Source organism: Anas acuta, chromosome 1 (genome assembly GCF_963932015.1).
Source record: "Anas acuta chromosome 1, bAnaAcu1.1, whole genome shotgun sequence".
In the NCBI taxonomy this organism is placed as follows: domain Eukaryota; kingdom Metazoa; phylum Chordata; class Aves; order Anseriformes; family Anatidae; genus Anas; species Anas acuta.
The window spans coordinates 160,501,123-160,528,502 of record NC_088979.1 but is presented as its reverse complement, the minus strand read 5'-3'; the positions used below and the strand labels follow the sequence as shown (position 1 = coordinate 160,528,502).

Genomic DNA, 27,380 nt, shown 5'->3' with positions numbered 1-27,380 from the left:
TCTTCCATGAGCATATAGAGAAAGAGGTTGGAAAAGCTAGGGATGCCCCTCAAAATTTCTTTAAGGCTTGACTTAGAAATTTTTGGTGATGTTTTGGTGATGTTTTGGTGATGTTAGAGCTCTAGTGGAGCTCTAAAACAAAGCTGGAAATACCAAGGAGAAACAAAAAATCTGGACATTCTATGGGTTTTTCCCTCAATATAACTTGTGATATTTTAATAGCATCAATATTACATGAAATGTCATGAATAGGCTTGATTAGAATATGACTTAATTCAATTAGTAGACTTACACAAAAGCATAGTTTTGGAGGAAGGAGCTAAGAGAGACCACTAAACTAATTTACACGTATCTTCTCCTGATGGCTCTGGCACTGTCTTTTGGATCTCTCTTGCAGTTTGGTAAGGAGATTCACAGATTAAAATGGAGATTATAAAAATTAATTTGACACCTTTCCCTAGCAGTTTAAGATGTGAATAAGAACTGGAAAACAATGACAAGGTCACGATATCTTAAGTACCTGGAGTTGTGAGATGGAAGCCATTGGAGCACCTCATTAAGCCATTTTCTAAAGATGTTAACCTTTTCTCAAGACAGTGTAGTAGCAGCAAAACATCTTGGCATGCTCAGGGCATGTTTGAAAGACTTTATGTGTTGCCAGAAATGACTGTTTCTTCTCTTCAATTCTGCCTACAAGGCTACAGTAGGCAAAATAGTTGAGCCAAAACCAGAACTGTCCTATTGGCAAAATTCAGCCTCCATCACAACAGTTAGACCAATTATGGATCAGTTTATCATTCAACTAATTTTCAATTTATTTCATCAGATTTTTGCTTTGATAATAACCAGCTGAAATGTGTTTAAGCTTTACTGCCTTTCTGCAGGGAAGATAAAACAACACATTAATACATTTAAGTGCAGACAGTAAACTGGGCTTTCCTAAGCTAAGAGAAGCCCTAAGTATTAGCAGGCCCCAAAAACACACAGAAAAACAGAATATTGTTCTACCTGCACAGACACTGTAAGTTGCATACTTTTTTTTTTTTTTAATTAAAATGATTAAAACATTAAAAAATGATTTCAATAATGTCCATATTCCTTGTGCAAAAATAGAAAATAAGCAAGCCTATATTTTTTTCCTCAGTGTCTAAAAACATGTGCTGGAAATTACAAAGACCTATGTTGCATCACAAGGTTTATGAAAAGCATTCTGCAGTCACTCATATTAAAACAAAAACTTACCCCACACTGCCATGAAAACAGCAAAAAAGACAGTAGCTCCATTGTCAAAAAGGTGTGTTACCTGATGGGGATATTAATAATCTGATCAATTTATGATAATATGGCTTCATTTTCTATTTTCCCCTAGTAAAATTAGCACAATCATGAGTGCAGCTGGCCTGACAATCCTGAGGACTGAAAGCCTTCCCTTGATGTATGACATGCACCTGTCAATGAACTCCATATCAATTGACTAGTCACCAGCCTGGCCCGGAACTCACCCCTGCCAACAGTAAGCATGAGAATAATTTCAGACCCAAAGCATTCATTTTATGGAGCCACTTACAAAGGATGGATCATAAGATAAAAGTTGATGCCAAGGACACCGTAGCACATGCATCTAGGATGTGACCTCTGGGATTGCTGAATCTGTAAGTGCAAATTGCATTCAAGTGTTTTACAGCCCAAACTGAGTCCTTGTAAAAGACAATGGATGTTAACATTGGCTGAATTTGATCTGTCCTTTGAAGGTTTTATCTACCCAAGCTCACTAAAGACAAATGCAAAAGGTGAAGGGAGTTCTATTACCAGGAAAACATTTCTACTTGAATAGTTTATGTACCTTGGCATAAACACAGCTGTCTGACAACCTCATGAAGGGACAGTATTTATCACATATAGGACACATTATGATATCTGTAGCTTGACAGACTTCTTTACTGGAAAAATCAAGAAGATAAAAGTTAATAGTTTGATGCACAACAATCAGTCATAGGTTTCATTGATAGGTTTCACTAATAAAAGTCAGTTACTTATTGAACAATATTGGTTCTTTCTGTAACTGAAGCCAAGATGCACACAACTGTATGTGTGTAATTAAGATTTGTTCACTGTCCTAGACTTTAGCATTTGTAGTCGTAGCTGCAAGGAACAGTTCTTCAAGGCCAACTCAACAGTAGCTCTTTACCATTTCTAGCTTCTCATTAAGTCAGAAGTGACCTTCAGCTGGACAAGGGTGAGGATGAGCACAGGTAAGTTTGACCCAAGGATTCTCTCAAGGATTGTTTTAAGTGGGCAATAAAACAGAGGTGGGGCACTCAGCAGAAGATTGAGGGGGTTCTTTGTCCGAAAAAATGCCTCCCTGAGGTGGACCTTTGGAAACGGCCTTGAAGAGAGTGAAAATTCCCTACTCTTCACCTGGTCTGTTATGACAGGAGTGAAGGAGCCCAAGCTCTACTTTCTCCACTTTATGCTGAGAGGCCAACACCATCCAGAACTGGAACTGCACTAGAAACATTGCCTCCCATTCCAGTTTAGGAACACAAAACAAGGGAAGCTCAAAACTGGGCATCTTACGAGTACCAAAGAGTCTTTTCCTGAGTATTCATTCAACAATTCAAAATTAAATAATTGACAATTCATACTAAGAGCTCTTACATTATTCATAATATCCCAAAGCTGTAATTTCTGTTATAAAAGTGCCCACATTACCTGACTTGGCAGTGGTTCAAAGTGGTGACTCCATACAGAAACACGAACAATCCAATGAAGGCAGCTGGGAAGAGCATCCCCGTGTACCAGCCTAACCAGGCAAAGTACAGCCCAATTTTCTCACCAAAGTATCGTCTGTTTTAAAATACAATACAGAGAAATTACCTGTCAATTAGAATAAATCTGCTTAATCATTCTTGTTAATAGAAAACAAATTTGTCTATTATACGTGATGAGCAGACCCAGACCTTCCTACAGAAAAAGACTGCAATTAGGCTTCTCTATCCACACTGAGGAACGTGCCCATTTCTAAAATGAATTTAAATATTCACTAACCACAGTTCATAATGAAATTACTAGAGACATTGGAGAGGAAACACTGAGAATATTAAAAAAATAGTTCTTTATGTCTGGGAAACTGATGAATTTGTTTTTGAGCCGTGTAACTGTATTTCCCAAGTAATTTCATTGAAATCAGCTGCAACACTGAAATTGGTATTACAGAAGAAAAAAGACTTGAGTCCAAATTATTTCTAAGAAATTAATTAACCAGAGGTTATTCTCCAATAAAGTTTATTTTCACTTGTTTATTTCTTTTCTTATCTCAGTTCCTGGAAAATTAATCTCATGACTGTAGCACAGGTGGAGAGAAGAGTGCAAGTGATGTAAAGAAATTATCTTTATGTTTCATCTTACACTGATTTGAGGGAAATAGTCCAAATCAATACTAACCTGTTAGCCATATTGTCTAAAAACTAACATCAATGTGACCAGGAACTTCCTATTTGTGACATATTCATTGGTATTTTTCCTCTTCCCAAACACAATCACACTTTATGTATCAATCAACACATCCAGCATGTAAAAAACCTGCTGGAGTTAGCAGCATAGGAGCAGTCTGCATGCATTGTCCTATGTTTGGGTATCATGTGCACAGTAGGCTTCTGATCAGATTAGAATGTTTTACAAATCAGTATGTAATGAACATGGATACAATGGAAATTTTAAGAGATTATTTGCAATAATAGTTTTAAAGAATGAGGTAAAATAGGTAAAATGTTATTCTTGCACTTCAGAGACTTCATGGACAACTTAAAAGTGCATGTCAAGTGAATTGGAGAACATCTGCTGATAAAAACCCTCATTTACACTAATGATGAAACTTCTGATCTCTCCGGAAACAGAGTGAAGTGAGCTAGCATTGCTGGCTCCTTTATGCTACCAGAACACATTTTTTTTCATAGAACTTTCAAGGTCAGGAAGAGCCCCATGATGGGCTTTGGGACTGGAGGCAATGGGGAAGAGAAAGAAACACTTGGTCTGGAATAGACAAAATCATCAGTTTTCAAATGAATGTCAAGATTATCCAGCATTAGAAATATCCGTCAGAGTCCAGCTCACGCTTTGCTGGATGATAGGAAGACTGACCTACACTGTTTATTATCAGTTGAGTTTACCAACATTGCATCAGAGGCCAAATATTGTCATTCTTTTTTTTAATTTTATTTTTTATTTTTAATTTTATTATTATTATTATTATTTATTTCTGTCATTCAACAGAGAAACGAAAGAGCTAAAGAGGTGGAAAGCTAACAATAACATACTCAGTTCTGACAAGGGCAGCAGGTCTGGTTGTAAAAAGACAAACTGGAAACTGCTTTTTGAGCCCCAACTTAGGAGAGTTAGTGAACCTTTTGGCCTAATTCTTTGTCTGACACACAGGATATAAAGTTGTGTCTGCTCCACTGAAAAAGAAAGCTCATATTTTAAGCTTTCTTCCAATTAATATTTATGGACCTATTTTCTCCATGACAGAACCATGTTCAAAGTAAACCTAACATTCATCAAGATTTATCTTTTTATTTCATTCCTTGCATTCAGGGATGAATGTTGCCCCAAATATCTGCAATGAAAGGAAAAGGCACATTTCCTTCTTCTGAGGCCACTTATGAACCTGGTTTTAAAAATAAGTGCTGTATGTAGACTTTTACTTTTGTGCCTATTGGCTTAATTATGAACAGTTTCAATATTCCGCCATCACCCTTTGCTTCACAACAGGTATTCCACAGGCTACTATAACCAACATCAGGATCAAGGTAGTATTTCATTTCCTCTGAATCTGTAGGTATCATTTTTTTTCCTATAAGTCTCTGCTTAGATCCTACTAGGTAAAGTGCTGTAGAAACAAACTATGACAATAACATGGTCTTTGGAGACCTTCCCAGGTACCACTTTCAGAACAGTTCCATGTGTATTCCAACCCATAATTGGGTTCACCTGGACACTTAACATCCTCAGGAGGAGGTAGCTTAGAAAATCCTTTGGCACTCATTTTGTACCATATATAGTGAGCAAGGTCTTTGTTTTTTTTTTTTTTTTTGGTAAGTATATACTGAAAATAAATTTCATAGATCTCTCCAAAGTGATGGCAGTTCTCTTACCTGGATGGTGGCACTTTACATAAAACTCAGCAATGTCTATAAAGACTTCCAGGGATTTTTTTCTTCTCTTTTTTAGGGTGTATCAGTGTGCATTATTTATACCTGAATTTCACCTGTTATCACCCTGCTCACTGTAGGACTCTTTGCATTTTTCCAGCCTTGATGACATTTGCATGTTTGTTAATTTTGCTGTCTCATTAACATTCAATTTTTCAGGCTGTTAATCATAATAGAAAAAAAAAAGTTGTGTATCTTTTATGGTTCTCCCACAGGATTTTTCCTCTACATAAAACCATAAAAGCAGAGAAATAAAATCATGACCAAGCACCTAATAGAATAACCCATTGCTACCACGCTCGTATATATTGTATCATTAGAATTAAAAAAAAAAAAAAAAGGAAAAAAAAAAAAAGAAAAAAAAGGAAATCTCAGTTTCTTGGTTTTATGCCAATGTTTATGAGCTCTCCAACACAACCTATCTTAGCATCAAATTGTCTCTCTCTTTACCCCATTCCAGTGGAAGATCTGCCACAGATTGGGTCAAGATGTCAATTTCAGTATTTATCATTAAGGTACATTTTTGAAATTTAGTAAACTACAAAATCTGATTTCAAACCCACAAAATATGTATTGGATTCTTCTGTGTTTACTGACCTTCATTATATAGTTTTTTTTGTTTGTTTGTTTCAAGATGCCTAGAAGAAAGTCATGGAGTTAGAATATAGAAAAGTCTGGTCTCAAGCTAAAAATATATCTATCTTCATTAATCTTTTTGCAGGCCAGAATGAAATCTAATACAGAAATTTTTACACCACTGAAACAAGTTGTGAAGGAACTGGAGTTTTCTAACATGTTTTGGATATATAATGCTCTCTGTAATATCTAGAGCAATGTGGTGGGGAGGAAGGCTTGATGGGGGTTTGAAAAGAAGTTAGGTTGCAATCAATTCATCTAATGTACTAGGTGCACGTTATTCAGGCATTATTTTTGCTTTCAGCTTCATTTAGGTAGCTTTATAATCAATTTATAAATATAGCTTTTTCCCACCCTTTCTTGTCCTGTAAGTGGCATGTACAAGCAGCAATAGGAATCATCTGTGGAAAGTCTAGGGTCAGCAGCTATGCAAAGAAGTGTGAAGGAAATGATCCAACTCCTTTAGGAATTACTGCAACTGTTTTCATTGATGTATGTCATCCCTGAGCATATAAATATAAAAAGTCCTGCCTTTTTCCAATTACCATCAATTCTAAGGATCTTAAATTATTCTTGTTAAGTATCTATGGATACGAAACTCCAACAGAAGTGTAATTAAAATCACACTGCCACATCCTGATTCATAATGGTGCCTCTGCAATTGTGCTGAGTCTGCACCTTCATATTGCTGTGTGTTTCAAAGCGGAGTGAAAGCAGAATCGTGCAATTACCCTTAAATGACTTTTTCTCATTCATCTCTAGTGACTAGTATCTCCAATAACAGCCAGCTGATGAGAATAAATGAAATCTGGAAGGCACCAAATTAACAACAACAGAGATGTGAGCCTTCATTTCAACAGCTAAAGAAAACAAAATAGTATCAATGTATGTATGGACAGTTTCACTTACCACAGTGGCACTTGACTTTAAGGTGGAAATATCATATATATTAACGAGATTTTATGATGTTTTATTATCTACAACTAACCTACTCCTTAGCTTTTCTATAAACATATAGTAAAAGGGAATATCAGCTAGCAACAGTGAGTTCTGGCCAGATGTCTGTGAGGAATTAACAGCCATTCACTCCTTTTGTACAGATGACAACACTACACCCTTCAAGCACACCCAACATTGTTGTTCTGGGGGAAAAAGAAAAAACAACAAACAGTACCATACAAAATTGCTTCTGCTGCATAACTGGTACTAAAAAAAGCTTTTGTTTAATCTATGCTTACTGAGATAATTCCAAGTGAAATTAACAACAGGTCTTGTTGGCGTTGTCAGCTCTTCAAGTAAAAATCCCCATATCACTAGACATGTGAGTTCCTGAGGCAGTAGATAGGAAAGCTGTGGCAGGAGCTAGAGAAATGTGAGGGACCTAGTATCCATGAAGAGAAACAAAAAAGGGATTACTTCTCTTTTCTATCACTCCTCCTTCAGCAAATTCATTGCAGCCAACAGAGCACCCTAGGAAGCTAACGGCAAGACTAGGTTGAGGCTGCAGCTTTGAACCCTGCTGAGCTTGATGGCTGCTAAGACTCATGCTGCTGTGAACAGACAGAGCCCTGTAGCTCTCCTTGCCCCTCTCCTCCTTGGATTGGCACCTACTCTGAACCACCACAGGACACCCATGACCGCAGATAAGGGGTCTGCTACTTTGCTTATTTTCTCTTGTAAGACAGTTGTGGAAAAATCTTTGCATGTTACTGTCTGATGAAAAGCTGGAGGATCTTACAAAATGTTAAACATCATACTTGGACTACTTAAGTGGGCTGCTACCAAAACCCAGTACAATTGTGTGTCCAACCTTGTTTATTCTCATACTTAGAAAACCTTCCAGATATCTGATGGACCACACTCACAAACCAAATTAAACTAAAACCCTGATATTGCTCAACAGCACTTTCACAAACAAGAAATGTTGATGAAGAACAGGAGACTTGACAACCATGAACAAATAATTAAAAAACATTGTAAAGATAAGTTGTTTATACTGTGACATTGATATCTTATTGTATATGTGGAAATTAAAAACAAACATGCCTGGTTTTGTGAGAAGATAATCTATGCCCACATGACCTATAATTCAGCATATTAAAAGCAGGGAAGTTTTACCTCACAAGATCCAGTGGCTGGTATTTATACCAGACTCCCCAGGAAGCCCAGCACTCATAGAGCAGGTGTCTGTGGTTTTCTGCCCCATGGGTTTTTATTGAATTCTTGCTTCTGTAACTTCCCTAAAATATAGACCTGGATATTAATGAACAACAACAACAACAAAGAATACCTAAGAAATCTCTTTCACTAGTGGTATGGACAGCACGATTTATGCAAATTCCATACTTGTGCATCAAAAGCTAAACATGACATTAGAAGGAATATTTCCTCTGCCCACAGTGAGATTTGAGATTATTCTTCCTAAGAAACAGGTGTTATGGTGTTCTAGTCAAAGGGTATAAAGTGGAGAATTTCAAAGAGAAAACCACAACATGATATTTTTCCTTTTGACAACATACTGATTTATCACATCCAAATACTTTTTCCAAACCAAACCCAGAACAACTTTTCTTACTCCTCTTTTTATAAGAAAAAAGCATTTTTTTTTTTCAAGAAAAAAAGGACTAGTAAATGCCAGAGGAAGCTGTAGGATGTAAAAGAGAGTAATAACATTAGTAAGATTGAGAACATTTACACAATTAAGTATTAATTTTGTGGGAAGCGTCCCTTCAAAAAAAGGAAGAAAAAGAGAAAAATACCTCATGAAGAGGAAATGCAGCTTCATAGGAGCCATTACTGAGCAATCGATTCAGACCTAAGAACCAAAAGTATCCAATTATTTACCAATAAGACCAGTAAAATTGCTAAGTAAAAAGCAAAGTACATTTTCATGATATACTGCTAAGTGAAGTTTGAAGCCCATTGACAGTAAGAGATATAAGCAAAAAAAATAATCTTTAATAGGTTTTGAGGAACTAAGATATAACACAAGCAAAGATTTGTTCCAATATTAACCACAACCTATCATTTATTATGCCTGATGTTTAAAGATTCATTTGTCAAATCCATTTTTTAGTGTAACTTCAGTGAAATTAGGGACCTCACATCAAGACTAAAGTTTGATGCCATGTATTTTGGTTTAAGGTAGCTATACAGTGGAAGGGCAGTGTTTCTTGGGAGCTGGAAAGTTCAGGGAAGATCTTTACATTTCTGAACTCCAGGACAGTAAAACAACAGAAACTTTTAATTGTTATTTGATGACAATGTTGTAAAATATGTTCAATTTATGTCTTATGAAAGCTGCTGGACTAACAGAGAGAACAGGAACAAGACAGACCACAGTAACAGAAAACCAGGAAATATATTTGAACCTGAATCAAAATGTCATGAAAAAGTAATCATACGACCCACTCAGTCAGGTCTTGACTCTCTTTAATGAGAACTAGGACGGAAATAATGAATGATTCTGAGATGTGGGCCCTTTTCATTTGGAAAGTCACCAAAATAGGACTGAACGACTATATGGCAATGCAAAACTAAATAGTGGCACTGACAGCCTGAAGGTAGTTGAATCCCATTGATATAAAGGAAAAAGATCATGATTCCATTCCTAGTTGACAGAAGAATAATAGCAATGACATCACAGCAATGAGAAGTATTAATTCAACATAAACAGCACTTTCAGTGATAGCATTAGTATCTGCTTAGCAGAATACACTTTCTCCTGAAGTATCTTTGGCAGAAAAGCAAAACCTGTACAGCTGAGCTGAGCTCTACTCAGCTCAGTGATATGTGCAATTTTTTATTCATGGTGGGGACCAGATAAATAGATATGTGAGGGAACTTGGGATCTTGAGCAAGGACTGCAGATCTATGTGCTACATGCAATGGCTGGATGCACTGCATGAATTGTGCCCTTTCTTTTCTCCTCTCTGCACACCGTCATTACTCAGAGCTATTACTGCCTTCATTCCAGGATCTGGGGAAGAGACAAGTTAAATTCTGGTATACTTCTTTACTTCTTGAAGATGCATGGGGTTTAAACAGCAGGGAAATGAAATGTCCTATAGACTTTTATGGGGATTGCATCTCTGTGTGTGATGACCAAGTCTCTACAGAAGCAGTAAATGCTCTGTATCACAAGACAGGAAAGGTCCACTGTTTTGTGCTCCAGCCCTCATCTGTCACTGTCTGCTTTCGTGGATTCACATATGTGCCGCTCCAAAGGCGCACTCCACCCACTATTTGAAAGAGCTGTGCACAGCATCCTACGCACTGAAGACATCTTTGACCTATGGCAGTTACAGAGTTACAGGACCTCACATCTCCCTTAGGGAGGAACAGATATCCAGGGATGTACAGCAGCATAAATCTTGCCTTCCTTCCAAATACATTTTTATGAGGGAGTAAATGCTTTTCTCCATAAGCATGATGATTTTCCTAGGACAAGTCCCTACCACAGTAATGGATGAGATGTGCATAGTTCAAAACTGAGGCCATTGAAAGTGTAATCAGCCCAAACAGACTCCTCCTATTTTTCTGATGGAATTTAGCACCCACATTAAAATCACTTACCAATTTTGTTTTTCCCTTCTTCATATTTCACTCTTTGTAAGATATGGTGTACAATTCTACTTCTTGTAGCATTATTGAAGAAAGTGTCTTTGTTGTGTATGATGAAGCTATATAAAAACACAAACAAGGCCATTTCAGGAATTATAGTATCATGTTTAAAGCAAATATTAAATTTCATTAATTTCTGTAGCACATTAAAAAGCTACAGTATGAGAGCAAGTGCAAGAAAGATTAAAGGACATCATATTAAGTGAGATGATTCATCAGATGAGATGATCTCAGTAACAGCATTCATTCCCTACCAAAGAATGACATGAATGAGTCTGGAGAAAGATCAAAGATATTTATGCATTCACTATGATAAGCATCACATTTAGATAAGTCACTGAAAACTACCAAATACTTGCACAAAAATTTGCAAAAGCATAAGATTTATAAGTACAGCTGTAGAAATCATATTTGATTTCTATTTCAGGCTTCTTTATTTTGCTTTACCACTAGAAGTTGGATGGAAACATCCACTTGGTAAAAAATGACTGTTAACCATGCTCAATGAAAGTCAAAATACTGTTAGAAACTGAAAATATAAGATATTCCTATGTTCATTGCTGGAAGCTAAAATAGAGTAGAAAATTAGCTTTCAGAAGGTATTCATGGCATTACATATGAATGCAGTTTCAATAGTTTAGACAGAATTGTGAAGAGTCTAGGGTTTTTAAAAAATAGCCATTAAATATATTATACTTATTAATTTTTTGCTATAATATATTTTATATAGATTTATTAGTTACAACATACATACTTGCAGAAAACAAGATATTTTATCACCATCATCACTGGAAAAATTTAAACAATATAAGTGTTTTAGTTTAGAAATATTGGTTCAACATGTCAGCTAAAAACTGCTAAAAAATTCTTATGTTTGCTTGAGCCATGTAGGGGTTTCAGAATACACTGTGAAAGTAATCTAAATACTTCAATAAGTGTGTAAGTGGTTGGAGTTTCTGATGGACTAGGCCTCTGCATATATTTAAACAAATTAAATATTTTTGAAAATGTAGTCCTTAGTAACTGATTGAATGGAAAGGTTCATATTCTTAAAAATACTTTGGATAGGATGTAAGGTTGTTTACTTCCTCAGTATTCGTGAAGAACTCTAGAGAATTGAATAAAGTGATAAATAAAAAGGCAAAATCATAGAGATGTTATAAAGAGGCCAGTCTGTATGCTGAACAGATGTGACATAAAAACAGAAAATCTTAATACAGAGCTTGGCATATATTTATGTTACTTTCTCTTCTCCACAACATGGGATTCACTGCTCAGTTTTCCCCTCAGGTGATTTTCCCAAATGAAAACCCTGTTTTTCAGAGCATGTACAGCATGTACAGTTGGTGTGCACCAGCTGCCTTTTTTCGCATAGGCACAAATTATAGTCCACTCTCTCATTTCTATCAGCTGATACTCATAAAGTAAATAAGATTCTGATTATCTTTGAGACAACTACACCTTTACCAAATGTAGTTGAAAACAACCGATATGTAAAACAAGAGATAGTAGAAGGATTCTGACAAAAAAGAGGAAATACTGCCATCATAGAATGCCGAGTGTTTAAGGATTAAATCAGATCAGATTGGAAAAAATCTAAACTACAAGCTGGAGCTCTGTATTAGGCTGTTTTCATAGCAGCAGAAACAAATTAAAAGACAGTGGTGAAACAGAAATGAATAGCTCTGAATTTTCCCACTTGGATTCATTTTCTTCTAATGTCTGACTTTCATCTCTAAGATCTCACCTTCCAGGTAGCACTGAGTGTTAAAGGTCTATAAAGATAACTTTTGAAATCAAAACAGCACAGTAATTTTCATTAGTTATGAGTTCTTGCAGGATTCTATTGCAAATGAAATAGCCTCTTTTGGAAACTAGCAACATTGTCTCAAGTAATGGTAAGAAACCTAATATTTATCTATTCTTTTTGCAATATAGGGTTATTTTACCTATTTGTTATAATGACTATGACATTCTGCAACTACAGGTAATTCTTTCAACTGCTTTTCTAGACAAGTAGGTTAATAGCCTTTCCACATTTAGCTGCTTCTATCTTTGTGATTCGTGAGTAGGAAAAAAAAAAAGGCTAAAATCAAACACTGTTCAATCCTGAAAGGAAATACGAACTATTTGTTTCAAAGAGCACTTTAGATATTTGCATTCATTTGTAAACTTAGCAACCATATTGTTGTAGCTGTTGATCTCACTTGGACACGAAGGAACAAGCAGATGTGTCTGTGAAGCAGATGTCAACACTTCAGTATGATAACTACCATGAAAATTCCACTGCCAATTCCAGCAATAACAGAAACAGTCCTAAAACATATGTGAATATGACAGCTGTAGAGGTTCTGCCATGCCCATCCCTTGTGCCACTAAACTGCATCTACCGACAAGATGGAGAGAGGAGAGGGAGAAGTCACCACAGCTGGAGTAGGCCAAGAATATGTCCTTCAGTGTTTTCCAGCATTACTCACAGAGACATGGGTGCAGAGGAAATACTAGAGTTGTACCAAAGGTGAGAGAGGAGTGTCAAACATGAGTCCTCTGGATGTCTTGGACTATTCCTATGTCACAGTTTTGGGGAGTAATTGCACTTGTAATGGTAAAGGTTAAAATAAATACTTGCCTATTTTTTAATAGAAAAATCTTTTTTTTTTTTTTTTTTTTTTTCTTTTTGGTCATTTGGCCATTTTGATAATTTATGCATAATCATATATAGAACAGCCCCAGACAGGGCAGTATCTGCACAGCGAAGGGGGCAGTGGACTCTGATTCAGGAAATAAAAATAGGCAGACATGACTGGGAGGCACTGAAAGACTGAAACTATCTTGAGTAGTTTTAACTATGTGTTGCAACATCTCAGTTAGAGGTTGACATATATTAGGACCGTGTTGGAGGAGGTTCAAATTTGTTTCCAAAATCACAGGGGTTTCCCTTGTCAGCTGAGAATCATGCATTTCAGTGCAGGATCTATCCTTTTCTATCAACACCCTTCTCTCCTGAACTTTCTGGGCCTTCCTTTCTCCAAGGTTTTTGTGCTCCATGTTGTCTCCTTTCTGAATGTGAGTGATAAATCCATATTCATAGAATAGTCATCAGGGCTCTTGCAAGGTCTACAGCATCCAAAATCAGAGGAGAAAGCCTTTTTCAGTCTATGTAGAATCTCACCCTTCAAATTTCAGTGCACAGGGGTCAGAGCTGAAAATATTTCCAAACTAGGTGTAGATAAACATTCATCAGACATAACTGAGCTACAAATTACACAAAATAGAGGCTTTCTAAAGTACTTTTTAACCCTTGCTACTTTCAGATGGAACAGTTTCCTCAGCTGCTCTATTTCCACTGCCCTTGTTAGAATTTCAATACACACAAAGGTTTGAATATTCATGAGTAATGCAGCTTGTTTTTAGGATCAGTAAGGGTTCAGGCATTATTAACGAGACAGTTCAGTTGAAGGTTTTGGTCACTTTGTCACCTCTTCTGTAGGACAAAAAAATAAGTAAGGATTAATACAATAATATTTTTATTCCCTGTGAAGGTAATGCATAGGTAGATAATAAAACCAGTGATTTGTTCCACAACACTTATACCTGTTAACCTGGTCCTGTAAACCATATTTTTGTGAACTGTCCTTACTCAAAAGGAGAATCCCAATGAAGATAATGAGAGCACTTCTGACAGTAAAGGTTCCAGATCTGATCCTTAATTAAAGTGCCTTTTAAAGATGTTGTGGAAATATTGCTTTTAAATTCCTACTGTAAGTGACATGACAAGTCACTGAAGGTTAATTGCTTTGAAATTATATTTGTGGCTTAATTAGACTCTGAACTGGAGATTTCAAACTGTCTTTCCATGGATAAAGCACAGCAAAGCCAACCATCATCTAGAGAAGGCCCTCAAATGAATGTGAATTCAACAAACTGCCAATGAATTTCTGTTCTTATGTTCTTGTTCATTTTGCAGGTTGTACAAACCCATTGGGGGTAAAATTAAGTCTTGAATATGTGTCTAATAATTTGAAAAATCTGTGCTTAATCTTCAATTTATGTTGGAGAAGCAAAAGGCTTGAAAAGGCTATTTTCTGCTGTAAGCTACAATTGAGCATGGGTGAATACCCAATGCGTATCTTTGCTCCATGGTATCCCCAGACACTGAAAATTTTAAAGTCTGGCACTCACCATATTAAAATGTATGATCTAAGCAAATCTGGTGCTGGAAGCAGTACGCACTAGAAGCACAGATGCTGTCTGAACTTAGGAATCACTACATGAGAAGCGTATTCCTCTGTACAGAAAAAAAAAAGCCCACCTCTCTGCACTGCTAGTAAAATACTGGAGCTAGCTAGCTGTTTTTGGCTGAGGCAATGACAGATCATTACCTCATTTGACAACAAAGAAAGTCATTAGCAACAAGATGAGGCTGCAGTATCGCAGTGAGAATATTACCACACATCCCTGTAGTTTATTTGTTTGAAAATGAGTGTATGATGATTACTTGCTGTTTACTTTCATTTTGCACAATTTACAAGACTGTGAGAGACTTTTTTGTTTATCTGAAAGAAAATATTTATTAGTGGTTATCAGTGATTTTTCCCATCTTGTGCCTAAACCAGGACCGCCCTTCCCTTTGGGATGAAGAATGTATTAGTAGCTTTGTCTGTCTCAGATCTGGCACATCACAGCCTCAAAACTGCTAAAGGAAAATAGAGCCTTGTAGGTGCTGAACCTTATCTCCACCTTCCTCTCCCAAATCACCCTGCTCCCTAAATCACTTCTTAATTTAAATTAGTTCACTCAGGAATATTAAACAGAGATATAATGAGCTTTATTTATTTATCTTTTAGTAAAAATATATATATATTTAAATTAAATAACTTTTAAATTTATTTAAATTTAATGGAATTTTATTCAGTTTGCCAGGCAATTAAAACTTTCAGAATCAAAGAGAATTGAAGAAACCCATTGCAAGGTGCTTACAAGTTTGGTCAGGCAAAGATTTGTTTAGGAGCATGAATCTTACAGATATATGATCCCCCTGCTTATAAGAAGCCATTTGCAAATGTGCAGTTATTGCACTGTAGATATACATGTATACAAACACAAGAATGACCATCCCGGTTTAAACCACGTAAGTGCCCATACAGTCCCTTCCTGACCCATCCATGATCTCTGAGTGAAGCAGCTTGGTGGGACACAGTCACAGGTCATCTTGGTGAGGACAGCATTTATCAGAGCCAATCTGAGCATCAGAAAAAAAGGTTAAATGCAACTCCACCCTGGTAGACAGGTATTTTGTAAATCTGAGAAAAATACAGGACAATATGTACAAGGGGATTTGGTACAAATGAGAATAACTGCATTAATCTTTGGTATATATTTTAATTTTACCTTTTAATTGATACTTAATTAATACAGGTACTTTCCCAGTCTCCAAATTGTGTAAAGTATTTATCTAATTTTCATTGAAGTAATAAATATTTATTTAAAGAGGCTTATTCAATTATATATTATATTAATATTTAACCAGAGGGTTTATTGCCTTTGGAAGGAGAAAAAAAAAAAAAAAGGAAAATAGCTCCTGATAAAGTCTGAAATCTCTAAGCAGCAATTAAAAGCATTTTCCTAGCTAGTATACAACTATCAAAGAAATTGCAGATAATTACCACTGTTACTATTCCCAGCTGACTAGCAGCTCACTACATAAAATAACTAAGATATAGTAGAAAAATAACTAATTATCATAATGTCTGAGGGAAAAAGTTTTTTAGATATTGTGAACTGTGCATTCTTGTAGCTGATAATTTTCAGAAGAAATGGTTTGGCATAAAAAAAAAAAACACCTTCCCAAGCTGTGGCTGCAGAAGAGAGATACTGCTCAGAAGACTATCTTGCAAATTATGATTTTGTATTCCACAAAATTCCAACAAAATGCTTGCCTCAGCCAGACACAGCTTCTTTCCTCAAAAAAAAAAAAAAAAAAAAAAAAAAGAAAAAAAAAGATTACCTATTGCTTAGGAAATACAACAAATTTTGGTCTTCTCTTGTACTGACAATTCTACGATATACCCTATAAGATATAATAATAATCTCTTTAAAAGAAAACCTGAACCCATGCTGCAAAAATTATAGGCACATCTTACAAATATGATTCTTGCAGTTTTCTTTGCCTGTTTAGGAGGTATTGCAGAGGGTTTGCTGTGTCTCTGAAAACACATCTAATTTTTTTTTTTCAAATTAGCCTTTTTCCATCTGAATGGGAACGAAATATTCAAGAAGGTACAAGGCTAGAAAACAACCTTTAAAGTTGCTCACTGTACTTCTGTACATCAAAAGTATTAATTCCTATTGAAACAAGGCCAAATCAGGCCTAGTTGTTTTATTTTTATTTATTTATTATTTTTTTTTTTTAATTTATTTATTTATTTTTATTTTAACTGTTTTCCTTCCCTGGAGGAAACTTGTAATTCCATGCTTTTAACAGTGACTATCACAAATGAAGACTGTACTCATACCATGTTTCAAGCATCACCTGTATCAGACCAGAGCCCTGGATATGAAAACTGTGTCTAGATAAAAAAACAGGATAAACGTTCTATTGTTTTTGCGGAGATGAAAAACATCTGAGACTGTGAAGAAAGGAAAAAATTAGAAATTCAAGACAAACATCAAATATGAACAAGCTCACATGAACATTCAAAGAATGATACCTTAGAAAATTAAAAGCACATAAGACAAGGTTAGAAGGAAGAACTCTGCAACCTCCAGCAGAGGTATGTGGCCAAACCTATGGTGAGGACATGGACATCTTGTCAGCAAACTCAGGATATGCAGATTTATACTTCCAGGACAGTAGCATTTATGAATGATCTACTATGTGATTATTAAGAGTTCAGAATGTCTTGGACAAACATTGATTAATGATAACACAGAATTCCTAGACATATTAAACTGGCAAAAGAACATAGCTTGCTCTCGAGAAATACTTGTACAATAGCCAGAAAAATCCTCTTTAGTGTAATTAAAAGACTGATCATACATTTTAAGCTCCTGTAGATATTTCTTAAAGAAAGGTTTAATATATTTTTCACTTAGGATTCCAGATTTGCAAGACAATTTCATCTTTTTAACTATAAAATTATAACTGAAAATCTGTATGGAAGGTATGATAAAAAGGAAAAGCAGACACTAATGGCATTGTTTAGCTACAACCTTAACACAATGCACAAGACATGCATTTATTCTCCGTTTTCTGAGGACATAAAGAACTTCAGAAAATGGCTCTGCATTGGCTAAAAGGTCTTAAACCTGAGGTCAGCCAGCTGAGCATCTGTATGGTATTGGGATCCACAATGTCTTCTGCATGTTCTGTGTGAATCAGTTTTGGTACATGTGTGTGATAGAAAGAGAAGCAGAGCTGTATCTAAAAGCCCAAGTGTAAGGGATGGATTTCAAAACATCACATTAAATTCAATCAGCAGCTTTTTTTTGTTGTTTTGTTATTAAAAAGCAAGTGAATGTTTATGTGATATCAGTGACAACCGATAACTGAAGCTTCAATTTAATATGGAGGCATAATGTTTATCAGCTTTGGAGTGTTTCTGTTACTCTTCTCAGTAGGGGACAATTAACAGTGCAGTCTTTGTGAAGGTTACAATACATAGAAGTGGGTAGATATGAAAGAGAAATTATTTTTTTACTGATCAAACCCCATCTGTCACAACTGATCCAGACAAATGAAGGTGCCAGTCACAATACTTGTTACATCATTTAATATGTGTTGAGAGACACATCAACATTAATACATAAACCAACAATTTCTACTCATACTTTCCCCATGTTTGATGTTCTGGCTGGTTGTATACAGGTTTTTCAACAGAATGTTTATCTATATCTTGGAAGAAACAGAAATTTACACAAAGTAAGCAGCGACGTATTTAAAGTAAGTGAACCTCAACATAATACACTTTTGACTGGTAACTGATACTAATAAAATAATTCTAAAAAGAATTCTAAAATCATTTTATCTCTACATTTCCAAATATTTGACACTCCCACTCCACCATCAAAGATTAGAAGTATATACTAAAGATGTTCCTGAAATGCTCTGCTTACCAGCGTCCCCTGAAATTCTTGGAACAATTAAAAACTTGCATGCAATTCACTTGACAAATATTGAACAAGTCATTAGATTTCAAAATTCTGGTGAAGAATAATAAGACAGATGCAGACTGAAGCATAAGGGGAGTACAAGAAACCTGCCAGAGCCAGCACCTTTGCAGGGCAGGAAGGCAGCTCAGCCAGCATTATATCAGTCCCCACACAGCAGGAATGGTAGACTAAACAGAAAGCAAACCAGAAAATATCAGACCTGCTGTGGGGTAGAGCTTTAAAGTCTGTAATGATATAAAAGAAGTGCCAAACACCAGCAGGAATGCTAATGACCAGCATTTACTAAAAAGCTTGCTAGTTTACTAATTTAAACATAAGCAAGGCAGAACAATATAAAAAAATACTCTGGTTCATATATGCCAATTCTCCTCCCAGCCACACACACAGACAAAGTCACATGCCATAATTTTAAGGACAGTTAACAGTTAATATTAATAAAAACATAAGTCCAGACATATATGTGTGTGTATATATATATATATATATATATATATTTAATTACCACTGGTCTGCACATACTCTTCCTATTACAGGGTGAAATAACCAAAACATCTTTTTGCTTAAATCTCAGAAGACTCTCTAGCCTGAATCCGATGTCTATTCAGGGCACAGATGTTTAGTGGAGATAACTGGCTGGTGACTGGTGCTAAGAGCACAGTTCTACTGAAATTTCCCTGGAGATTTGCACCTGTTTTTGTTTTTCTGCTGTATTTGAAAAGACACTACTTGCAGCAGAAGACATCTATTTTATTCAGTCCTATTGCAATAAATAAATCCACTCCCTGAAAAACTGTTCATTCAAAGTGAGGCATTTTAATGAAATGTTTATTCAAAGAGCAGTAACTATACTTGTCTTCTCCCTAAATAAAATCACACATTTCATATTTTTAGTCTTTGAGCTGCCTGTGACTCATTCCACTTCACATGAGTTTTCTGTAAGTACCTTGGTCACTGCTGCCTATTCTTTGTGATTTTGTTTTGAGGTAGTCAGTGATTGTTCCCAATATCACAGGCCCAGTAACTAAACATAAGACACACTCTTTCTCCAAAGTTTGCCATCTTTAAAAATTCAACATGGTATCTGAAAACAATGCTAAGCCTTTTTCTGTTTTTCATTTTGCAAGAGAGTAAAGGCTTCTACTAGTCAAATGAATTCTTTTGTAACATTGGTGCAATACTGATACCATTGGTATTCTTGGACAAGGGCAACTGATAGACCTTAATACTGGCATTATGCAAGAAGCATTGCTTCTGTTGAAGTAAAAGGCAGAGAAATTCAAACAAAACAACACAGTCCTCTTTTTAGAGTTCTGTTTGTTTTACAGGCACAACTAGGAATGAAATGCAATATCAGTTTATTTTGACCATCAGTGTTAAAAGGACAAATATTGATTATATAAAAGACAGAAATGCTGAATAAGTTTTAATCACATCTTAAACACACAAAGAAAAACTGTAGTTCTGTCCCAAGACAGAATTAGCCAGTTGACTACTTTAAGCATATAATTGAAATTCCAGTGAATCAAAAGGAACTTTTCCATTGATTTCTTTTAGCTTTAAGCTGGACCTTTAATTACTAGAAATGTAGGCAGACTTTATGCTCTCTCAAGACTCTGTCCCTTTGTGTGACAAAGAACTAATCTGAAGACACTAGTCTTTAAGACATGAACTAAGAAATTGATTTTTTCCAAGGTGAATCCAGAAGGAAAAAAATTAATCTTGTAATTAAGTTATGATGCTATGATATAATAAAGTACTCACTGATGGATCCTTTGTTGGCTGAATGGTGCAGTATAGCAGTCATTCTCCTCCAGGTCTGGCAGTGTCTCCTTATCCAGTTTCATTGGCTTTCTAGGTAACCATCCTCGAAACCTGCTTATTTGTTTCTCGATCCTGCAGAACATGAAAAGTGTGAGCATTTGAGACAGTGAATGAGATATATCTTGCTTTTTCATTGCATTGCAGAACTCTTACAAAGAACATCTATTGGCAAACTAGACCACTTAATATTTACAACTACAAAAGAAGCAATGTCTGACTTTTTTGAGGAAGACTGAATTATACATGCTGAACTTGATTATTAATAACAAGCTTTTAGTAGAGAAACATCTTATTTTGTCTCAACAGAAAGGCAATGCCAATGTAACACACTCCTAAAAATCCATACTCATTAAGCTCTTGGCTACTCTCTAAACCTTTATTCTCAGCTTTTCGGTTACTTTAAATTTCAGGCTTAACTACACATTAGACTTTGGACATATAAACCTTAGAATAACCTAGACTGTGACAGAGATCTTTGGAACCTAAACCCCAGCAAACTGCATGCTTTTACTGCTCTCTGCAGATTCTTACCTTGCAGCTGATGGTATACAACATAGGCTACTTTGTTCATTTGGTTTAACTGTGTCTTGCAATACTACTCCACAAAAACAAAATACTCAGTGTATAGATTAATAGGTGACAGCTGCACAGATCCTTACGTTTAGAAGGTGAAAGCAAACTAAGAATAAGTTGGAGAAAGGGTAGATTTAATCACAAGGGCACTCATGCCAAGATGTGTACTAAAATTACTGTAAAGGGAAGAATCAGAGCTGACTGGAGAAGAAAATCTAAAACAAATTCACATCCAAACTAAAACATTATGATGAAAAAACATAACAAAGATGAGATGGGTCTGTCAAAATGAGACCTACCCTCCCTCACACCTTCAGTTCCTAACCAGTGATCTCTGCCTCCAAAAATCAGACAACAAATTATGGACATGCACGTTCTTCCTTGACTCCAAAAAATGCTCTAAGTCCTGCACAGTCACTTTGAAGGAGGGTAATTCATATACACATAACTGAGTGTGTGGGACAGTGACATGAAATTAGGACATAGTTCTATTTAAAATGCATATAATATTTCCTTAAATATTCAACCTTCTACACTCAAGTTATCTTCAATAGGAAAGCTAATGCTAATTTTTAAATATGGGCATTCAAAATTGTAATCACATGAGCTCTACCTGTTTTGGTACCATTTGTGTGTTCTCTGTCTGTGAATAACATTGGAGCAGGCACTCCAACTAACCATTGTGACTGTTCAGAAGAATGGCAATGTGTATGTCAGCATGACATAAGGCTTATACAAAATTTAATAAAAACTCTTACTGGGCATTGTTCACACCAGCCCAGCAGTTCAGAGTGCAGGTGGAGGTAGTTTGCAAATATCTGTGCCTGAGTGCAGGTGAGATGTTGTCAGATCCCAGCACTGCAAAGGGTCAGACCTATTATAAGTCTCCACTAGTCCTCTCAAGACTGTCAGCCTTGAGCCAATCTGTGCAGAGACTGATAGGAATGACAAGGGAAAAGTAAGTTATCTCCTGGGGAATTCATTCTTCCTTGGCCTTCAGTTCTTTCTCTGTAAAGGTTACAAGCCCTGCGTTACACTGTGTTCAGCAGGCTTAGTGACCCTGGGTGTGGAAAAGGGAAGAGAAATTTCTAAATATCCCAGTCTATGCTTATTTGTTGACTAAAATTGTTTGAATTCTCTAAGCTATTAACACCCTTGCCAATCTGCAATCCTTTCCCATTCACCCTGCAAGTCAATGTGCACATTTGAGATATGCATACTGCAGGTTTATCACAGCGCATGCAGGCACGCACAGAGTGCTTTCCCTACTTGAGAAAACTACATTATTCATGTCAGCTTCTCATTGAGCATACCCTGTATTTGACTGGTTTGCCACTTGCAAGGTTCAGATCACTTGGCATGCTCAGAGAGCATATTCCTTCCCTGCTGGCAACCAGGTCTGGAAAGGATGCAAGGCCTTTCTGCAAAGCTTGCATCCTAGAGTACAGCAAAACCATCCCTTGGAAGAAAAAAAATTAAAATAATAATAATAATAATAATAAAATATATATATATAAAATAAAAAAATATAAAAATACAATATAATATATATTATATATATATATATAAATATAATATATATATTTTTTTATATATATATATATATATATATATATGTATTTTTTGTATGTATATATATATGTATTTTTTTTTTCCCTAGGAAAAGAAAAATGACCAAACTTAAAATACATCCAGGCCACTTCAACAGTACCATGAGCCAGCAGTGCAGGCTTTGTATTCTACACAAGCCTCTCTCTTAAGAGAAGAGGCACAGTTTTAAAAACGTATTGTACTTAATTGTTTCTTCAAGGCTAATCCAGGCCTCACTTTCCCTTATGGAGCAGCACCAGGTGCTAATATACTCAGCTGGATAGGGGGATGGTGTTTGGAAGGCAGAACAACCTACACAAGAGCAGTATTGCGCATGGAGTGAGGAGGCATGGTAGGCAGCCAGCATGAATGAGGAGAGTGGAAACATTTCCTTCCTAAATTCCATTTTAAAACACTTGTTAGTCTCACATGTCCAAAATGCACTGTCTTCATTCACATGGTTGTCTCAAAGCCATGTCTGTTCCATGTCAGTCCTGACCTGGCCTCTGCTTTCCAGGCCTAGCCTATACTCAGTATCCTCTTTGTGAAAACAGGTGTTGTTCTTAAATCACACAAAGGGTTTCTCAAACAATTTCAGAGAAACACTTTACTTGCTCGAAAGTATGGTAGAGATAGAATATTTTTCTTTTTCTTTCTTTCTTTTTTATTTTTATTTCTATTTTGATTAAGGAGGTATTGGGGAGGCATTGGGGAGGCAAGGACAATCCCCAGACATGGACTGTATATCTCGAAACAAGACACTGGAACTCATGATAAGGAAGCGGCAGACGGACAGAGAAACAAATGTAAGGACTATAAATCTCAAAATTGGACATTGGAATTCATTATAAAGATACAACAAACGGAAGAATTGGCAACAACCAGCTCTCGCAATTAAGAAACGTGCCAATTCAGCAGATTCCTGACCAAAGGTGAAAAGTACACTGTGAGGAAGACTTGGGGTCTTCCTCCCAAAGACCCCTGCCCACGTCCCAAAGACCCCTGCCCACAATTCTTGGGAGGCTCTACGCAGGCGCAAGGTGCCAAAAGGCTAATTAGCATGAGAAGCGAGGGAAGGCAGGGATAGGTAATGCATATATATAGGCGCTTGTAGAATATTGATAGATTGATTGTATAAATTCAAGACTGCTTTCCGCTTTGGGTATGCACGATAGGTGGAGAGATCCCCCATGCATCCAGCGCTGCAATAAAGAATATACCACTTAAAGGAATTTCGGCTTCGATCTTTGAATCAATTTTTTATTTTTCTCCAAAAGAAGGAGGAAATTGGGAAAATAAAAACAGTTTATTTGAATTGAGATTGATTTTATTTTTGCCTCAACTCTGAAAAAGCTTTATGCATATTGTAGTGCTGGATATTGTCTTAGTTTATTTTTTAACCACAGCCCAGGTAGAGTTCTAGATACTGTGTATGCACCTGATACCCACCCTTTACTCTAGACTATATTAGAGGAGTTTTATTATTTAAAATTTAGGGATCACTAGATTTTTTTTCAGAAAGAAAATTCAAGTGTGACTGACAAGTTGCAAGAGATCTGCTCTGGACTTTGCCCTGTAACAAAAGTCCTCTTTAAAATAAATTTTGACTAAATGCCAATTTAATTTTAGCTTAGCTCATAAAAATGGATCAAAGTTTCACTTGCTTCTAATCTTCATTGAACTAAAGGTAGAGGAAATAGACAGTTTTATTGAAGCTGTAAATCTGAATTTTACATAAATGAAAATAGAGCTGAATATGTTTTCCTTTTTTCCCCACTGGGACTATTCAGTTATAGATTTTCTGCCTCAAGTAGCTATTCATAGACCTGAACATAAAAATTGAATTTAGTCAAGTGTTGTCATCACTCAGTAGCAAGAAAAACCACAAACCCACAGAAAAAGATTACACTATTTCTAACTTCAAATTATATGTTGACTCAAGAGGAAATGAACATATGGCAAAATTTCATATGGTACATATAAATGTTAGAATCTTTACCTGCTCCTTCCTTTTAGTTTATTGCTGTAGTGAAAACAACCATGTCTTAACTAAAATCATGACAAACTCTGAAACTAACAGGTGCTACGTACTCATTGTAAAGTGGGAGTGGCAAGTTGGGGGAACACTCACAAACTTCTGAAGAACAGCATGTGTTTCTTAGCTCTCATGAAGAGCCCATTTAGTGTTTGCCAGTGTAAAAATGCAAATACCATAATGTGAGATCAGTGCTGGTACTCTCAAGTCACCACCATATTGTGATGGGATTTAATATATGAAATGCTTTTTAATATGCTCATGCAGCAGAGTGATAATACATCATTTATCTTCCCATGGATGATCATTTAGTGACATTATCTGCAGAATAATACAGCTGTTTTACTCCAAATATGTAGATATTTCAAATCTAACTCTTCCCTCTCAGAAGTTCAGGGGAGTTTTTCCATTGACTTAAGAGTGAGACAGTAAATCAAACATTAGAGCCTTTTGAAAACTGCATCAACAGCACTGTGGCATTAAATGCCAATGTATGAGCTGGTCTTTGCAGAGCTTTTATACATATTTTAGTCTTTTTTGAGACATTTTCATTCAATTGTCTGAGATATCGAAAATGCAAACTGTGGCACTGGAAGTTTTTTATTCCATAAAGTCAGGCACAAAACACATCAAACCCAACCTTAAGATATTTAATAATTGAGTGAAAGAACTTCAAAGATCCTTCAAAAGTATTCATCTCTTAAGCTCACACCAGAGATGAATTTGGTTCATTGCCTTTCTATCTACCAACGAAGTACTAAGCATCCCCACAGAGGAAGCAATAAATAAATAATGCCATCACTGTAAGAAGTAGGTAAGGTGTATGAAAATGAAAAAATAAAGCAGTACCTGTGGTATTTTAACCCTAAGAAACTCCCTAATGAGCTACATGAAAAGACAGTGTTTGCACTAACTCACTTTTCTTCCTTTAAAAAAAAAAAAAAAAAAAAAAAAGACGCCATCAACAGGAAAACATTTCCTTGTTCCTAAAAAGGGCAACACTGGTAAAATGAATTTCACATGGCAGATGTCTTAAAAACATAACTGCTCTAGATGTTTTTGCATATGTTCTATTGTGCGATCACTCCCTCCAACCTTCCTACAAATACAGCTAATAACCTTTTACTTCCAGCTTGACCTTAACAATTAATTATCAGGTTCAAATTAACATAAGTTGGACTAGCATAAGAACTGTACTCACCTATTCATGAACTTGTATCGGCGGTGCAGGTAATAGATTTTTCTCCTGGAAGAACAGCAAAAATGAAGCCAGTCGAGAAGAAAACCCATCGTCAGTTACAGTATGAACTAGCAAGGAAGGAAAGGAGATTGAAGACAGAAGCCTGTAAGAGGTGGAGGAAGAGACTAAAAGAGAGATTAACAGAACTGTCACAGGAAAGCCACACAGACTCTGGTGGCATTTGAATTGCAAGAAGATCATCGCTTTCACGCTGTCTTCTCTTTTTCTGCTACTTGTCATGTGTGAAAGACAGGGACCCAAAGATGTTTCTATTTCCAAGACGTCCATAAACAGGTGCAGGAATTTTAAAGGACCAATACTAGCATGGATAAATTATCCTCTATGCATCTCATATCCACTAGTGAATTACAAAAACTGCATTTGATTTGCAAGAGAAATTATTTAGAAAAGCCAGGGAAGTAGTGCCTGATGCTGCAATATGCCAATAATAGTGACAACTGGGACCAGTGTTTGCTGCTGGAGTATCATCCCCAGAAACAGAATACAGGCTACACAAACAAATGAGTGTGTGCTCAGCATCCACCCCAGGATACAGCCACCCCCTCTGCCCCTCAGACAGGCATTGCTGATTTTTGTTGTCAGTGCAATAAGCTGTGTGGGAGTGCCTGTGGGGATCCAGTGAGCAGACAAGGGTGCACAAGCAGATGCGTGCTGAACACACTCTCTTGGCCGGCTTTCTGATGGGCCCTGTAGGGCTCACAACACCCAGGTGGAGTGGCCCCAAACCATTCTGTGTAGATCCAGAATGGGCTGTCCACCTCCTGTCCCACTCTGTTGTTACTCTTGCTCTCTTCTTATGTGACTATAGCAGCACCACAGCTGTCAGGATTTGACCCATCACCTTCACAGCAAGTGATGTGTGGACCTTGGACAATTTCAACCTAAACTTACTGGGAGCTGTAAGTAATCAGCAACCCTTAAAACAGGGGTCAGATGAGGGTGTCTGGAAACAGGCAGTCTAGAATAGTGTACATTTTGAAAAATGCTGATTCTTGTTTTTAAATGGTAAACAACTTTGTTGCTCTTAAAATAAAAATTAAGAGCCTGCCTTAAAAATAAATCTCCACAATTTCCTTTTAGCAACACTGTGGATAAGAAAAGAATGAACCTGTGGACATCTTTCTGTATGGCACCTGATTTGCTATCTGCTGAGAAATAGATCTCAAAGCAGAGACTTCAGATCAGGAAAGAATAAGCTGCTCACTGTGACTAAAATCTGAGTTCCTGGTGTACTTCTTAATCATGGGACCTTATCCTTCTACTGGGCCAGGTTCATCTCAAGGAATGCCAGAGAATACAGAGGAGGTACACTTTTGACACAGTCCATCTTTTATGTGGCTAGAACACTTTTCTAAAAAAGAATATGAATATTTTGTAATGATCTGTGATAGCTTTTATGTTTTTCTCTAGCACTAGAAGCCCAGATAAGAACAACTGAAGATTTGCTGTGTAAATGAAA

At 36.3% G+C, this 27,380-nt stretch overlaps 1 protein-coding gene across 3 annotated transcripts in view; it reads right to left on the bottom strand.

Moving 5' to 3' along the window:
* Positions 1-27,380, bottom strand: part of ANO4 (anoctamin 4) — a 218,042-nt gene that overhangs the window by 41,774 nt on the left and 148,888 nt on the right. For all 3 annotated transcript variants that reach the window (XM_068668871.1, XM_068668870.1, XM_068668872.1), the window contains 8 exons: positions 25,862-25,906; positions 20,403-20,534; positions 10,422-10,528; positions 8,606-8,661; positions 7,965-8,086; positions 2,713-2,847; positions 1,844-1,940; positions 1,243-1,303 (listed from right to left, as the gene is read on the bottom strand). In XM_068668871.1, the coding sequence (XP_068524972.1) occupies positions 1,243-1,303; positions 1,844-1,940; positions 2,713-2,847; positions 7,965-8,086; positions 8,606-8,661; positions 10,422-10,528; positions 20,403-20,534; positions 25,862-25,906 (755 nt within the window). The remainder of the gene's footprint in view (positions 1-1,242; positions 1,304-1,843; positions 1,941-2,712; positions 2,848-7,964; positions 8,087-8,605; positions 8,662-10,421; positions 10,529-20,402; positions 20,535-25,861; positions 25,907-27,380) is intronic.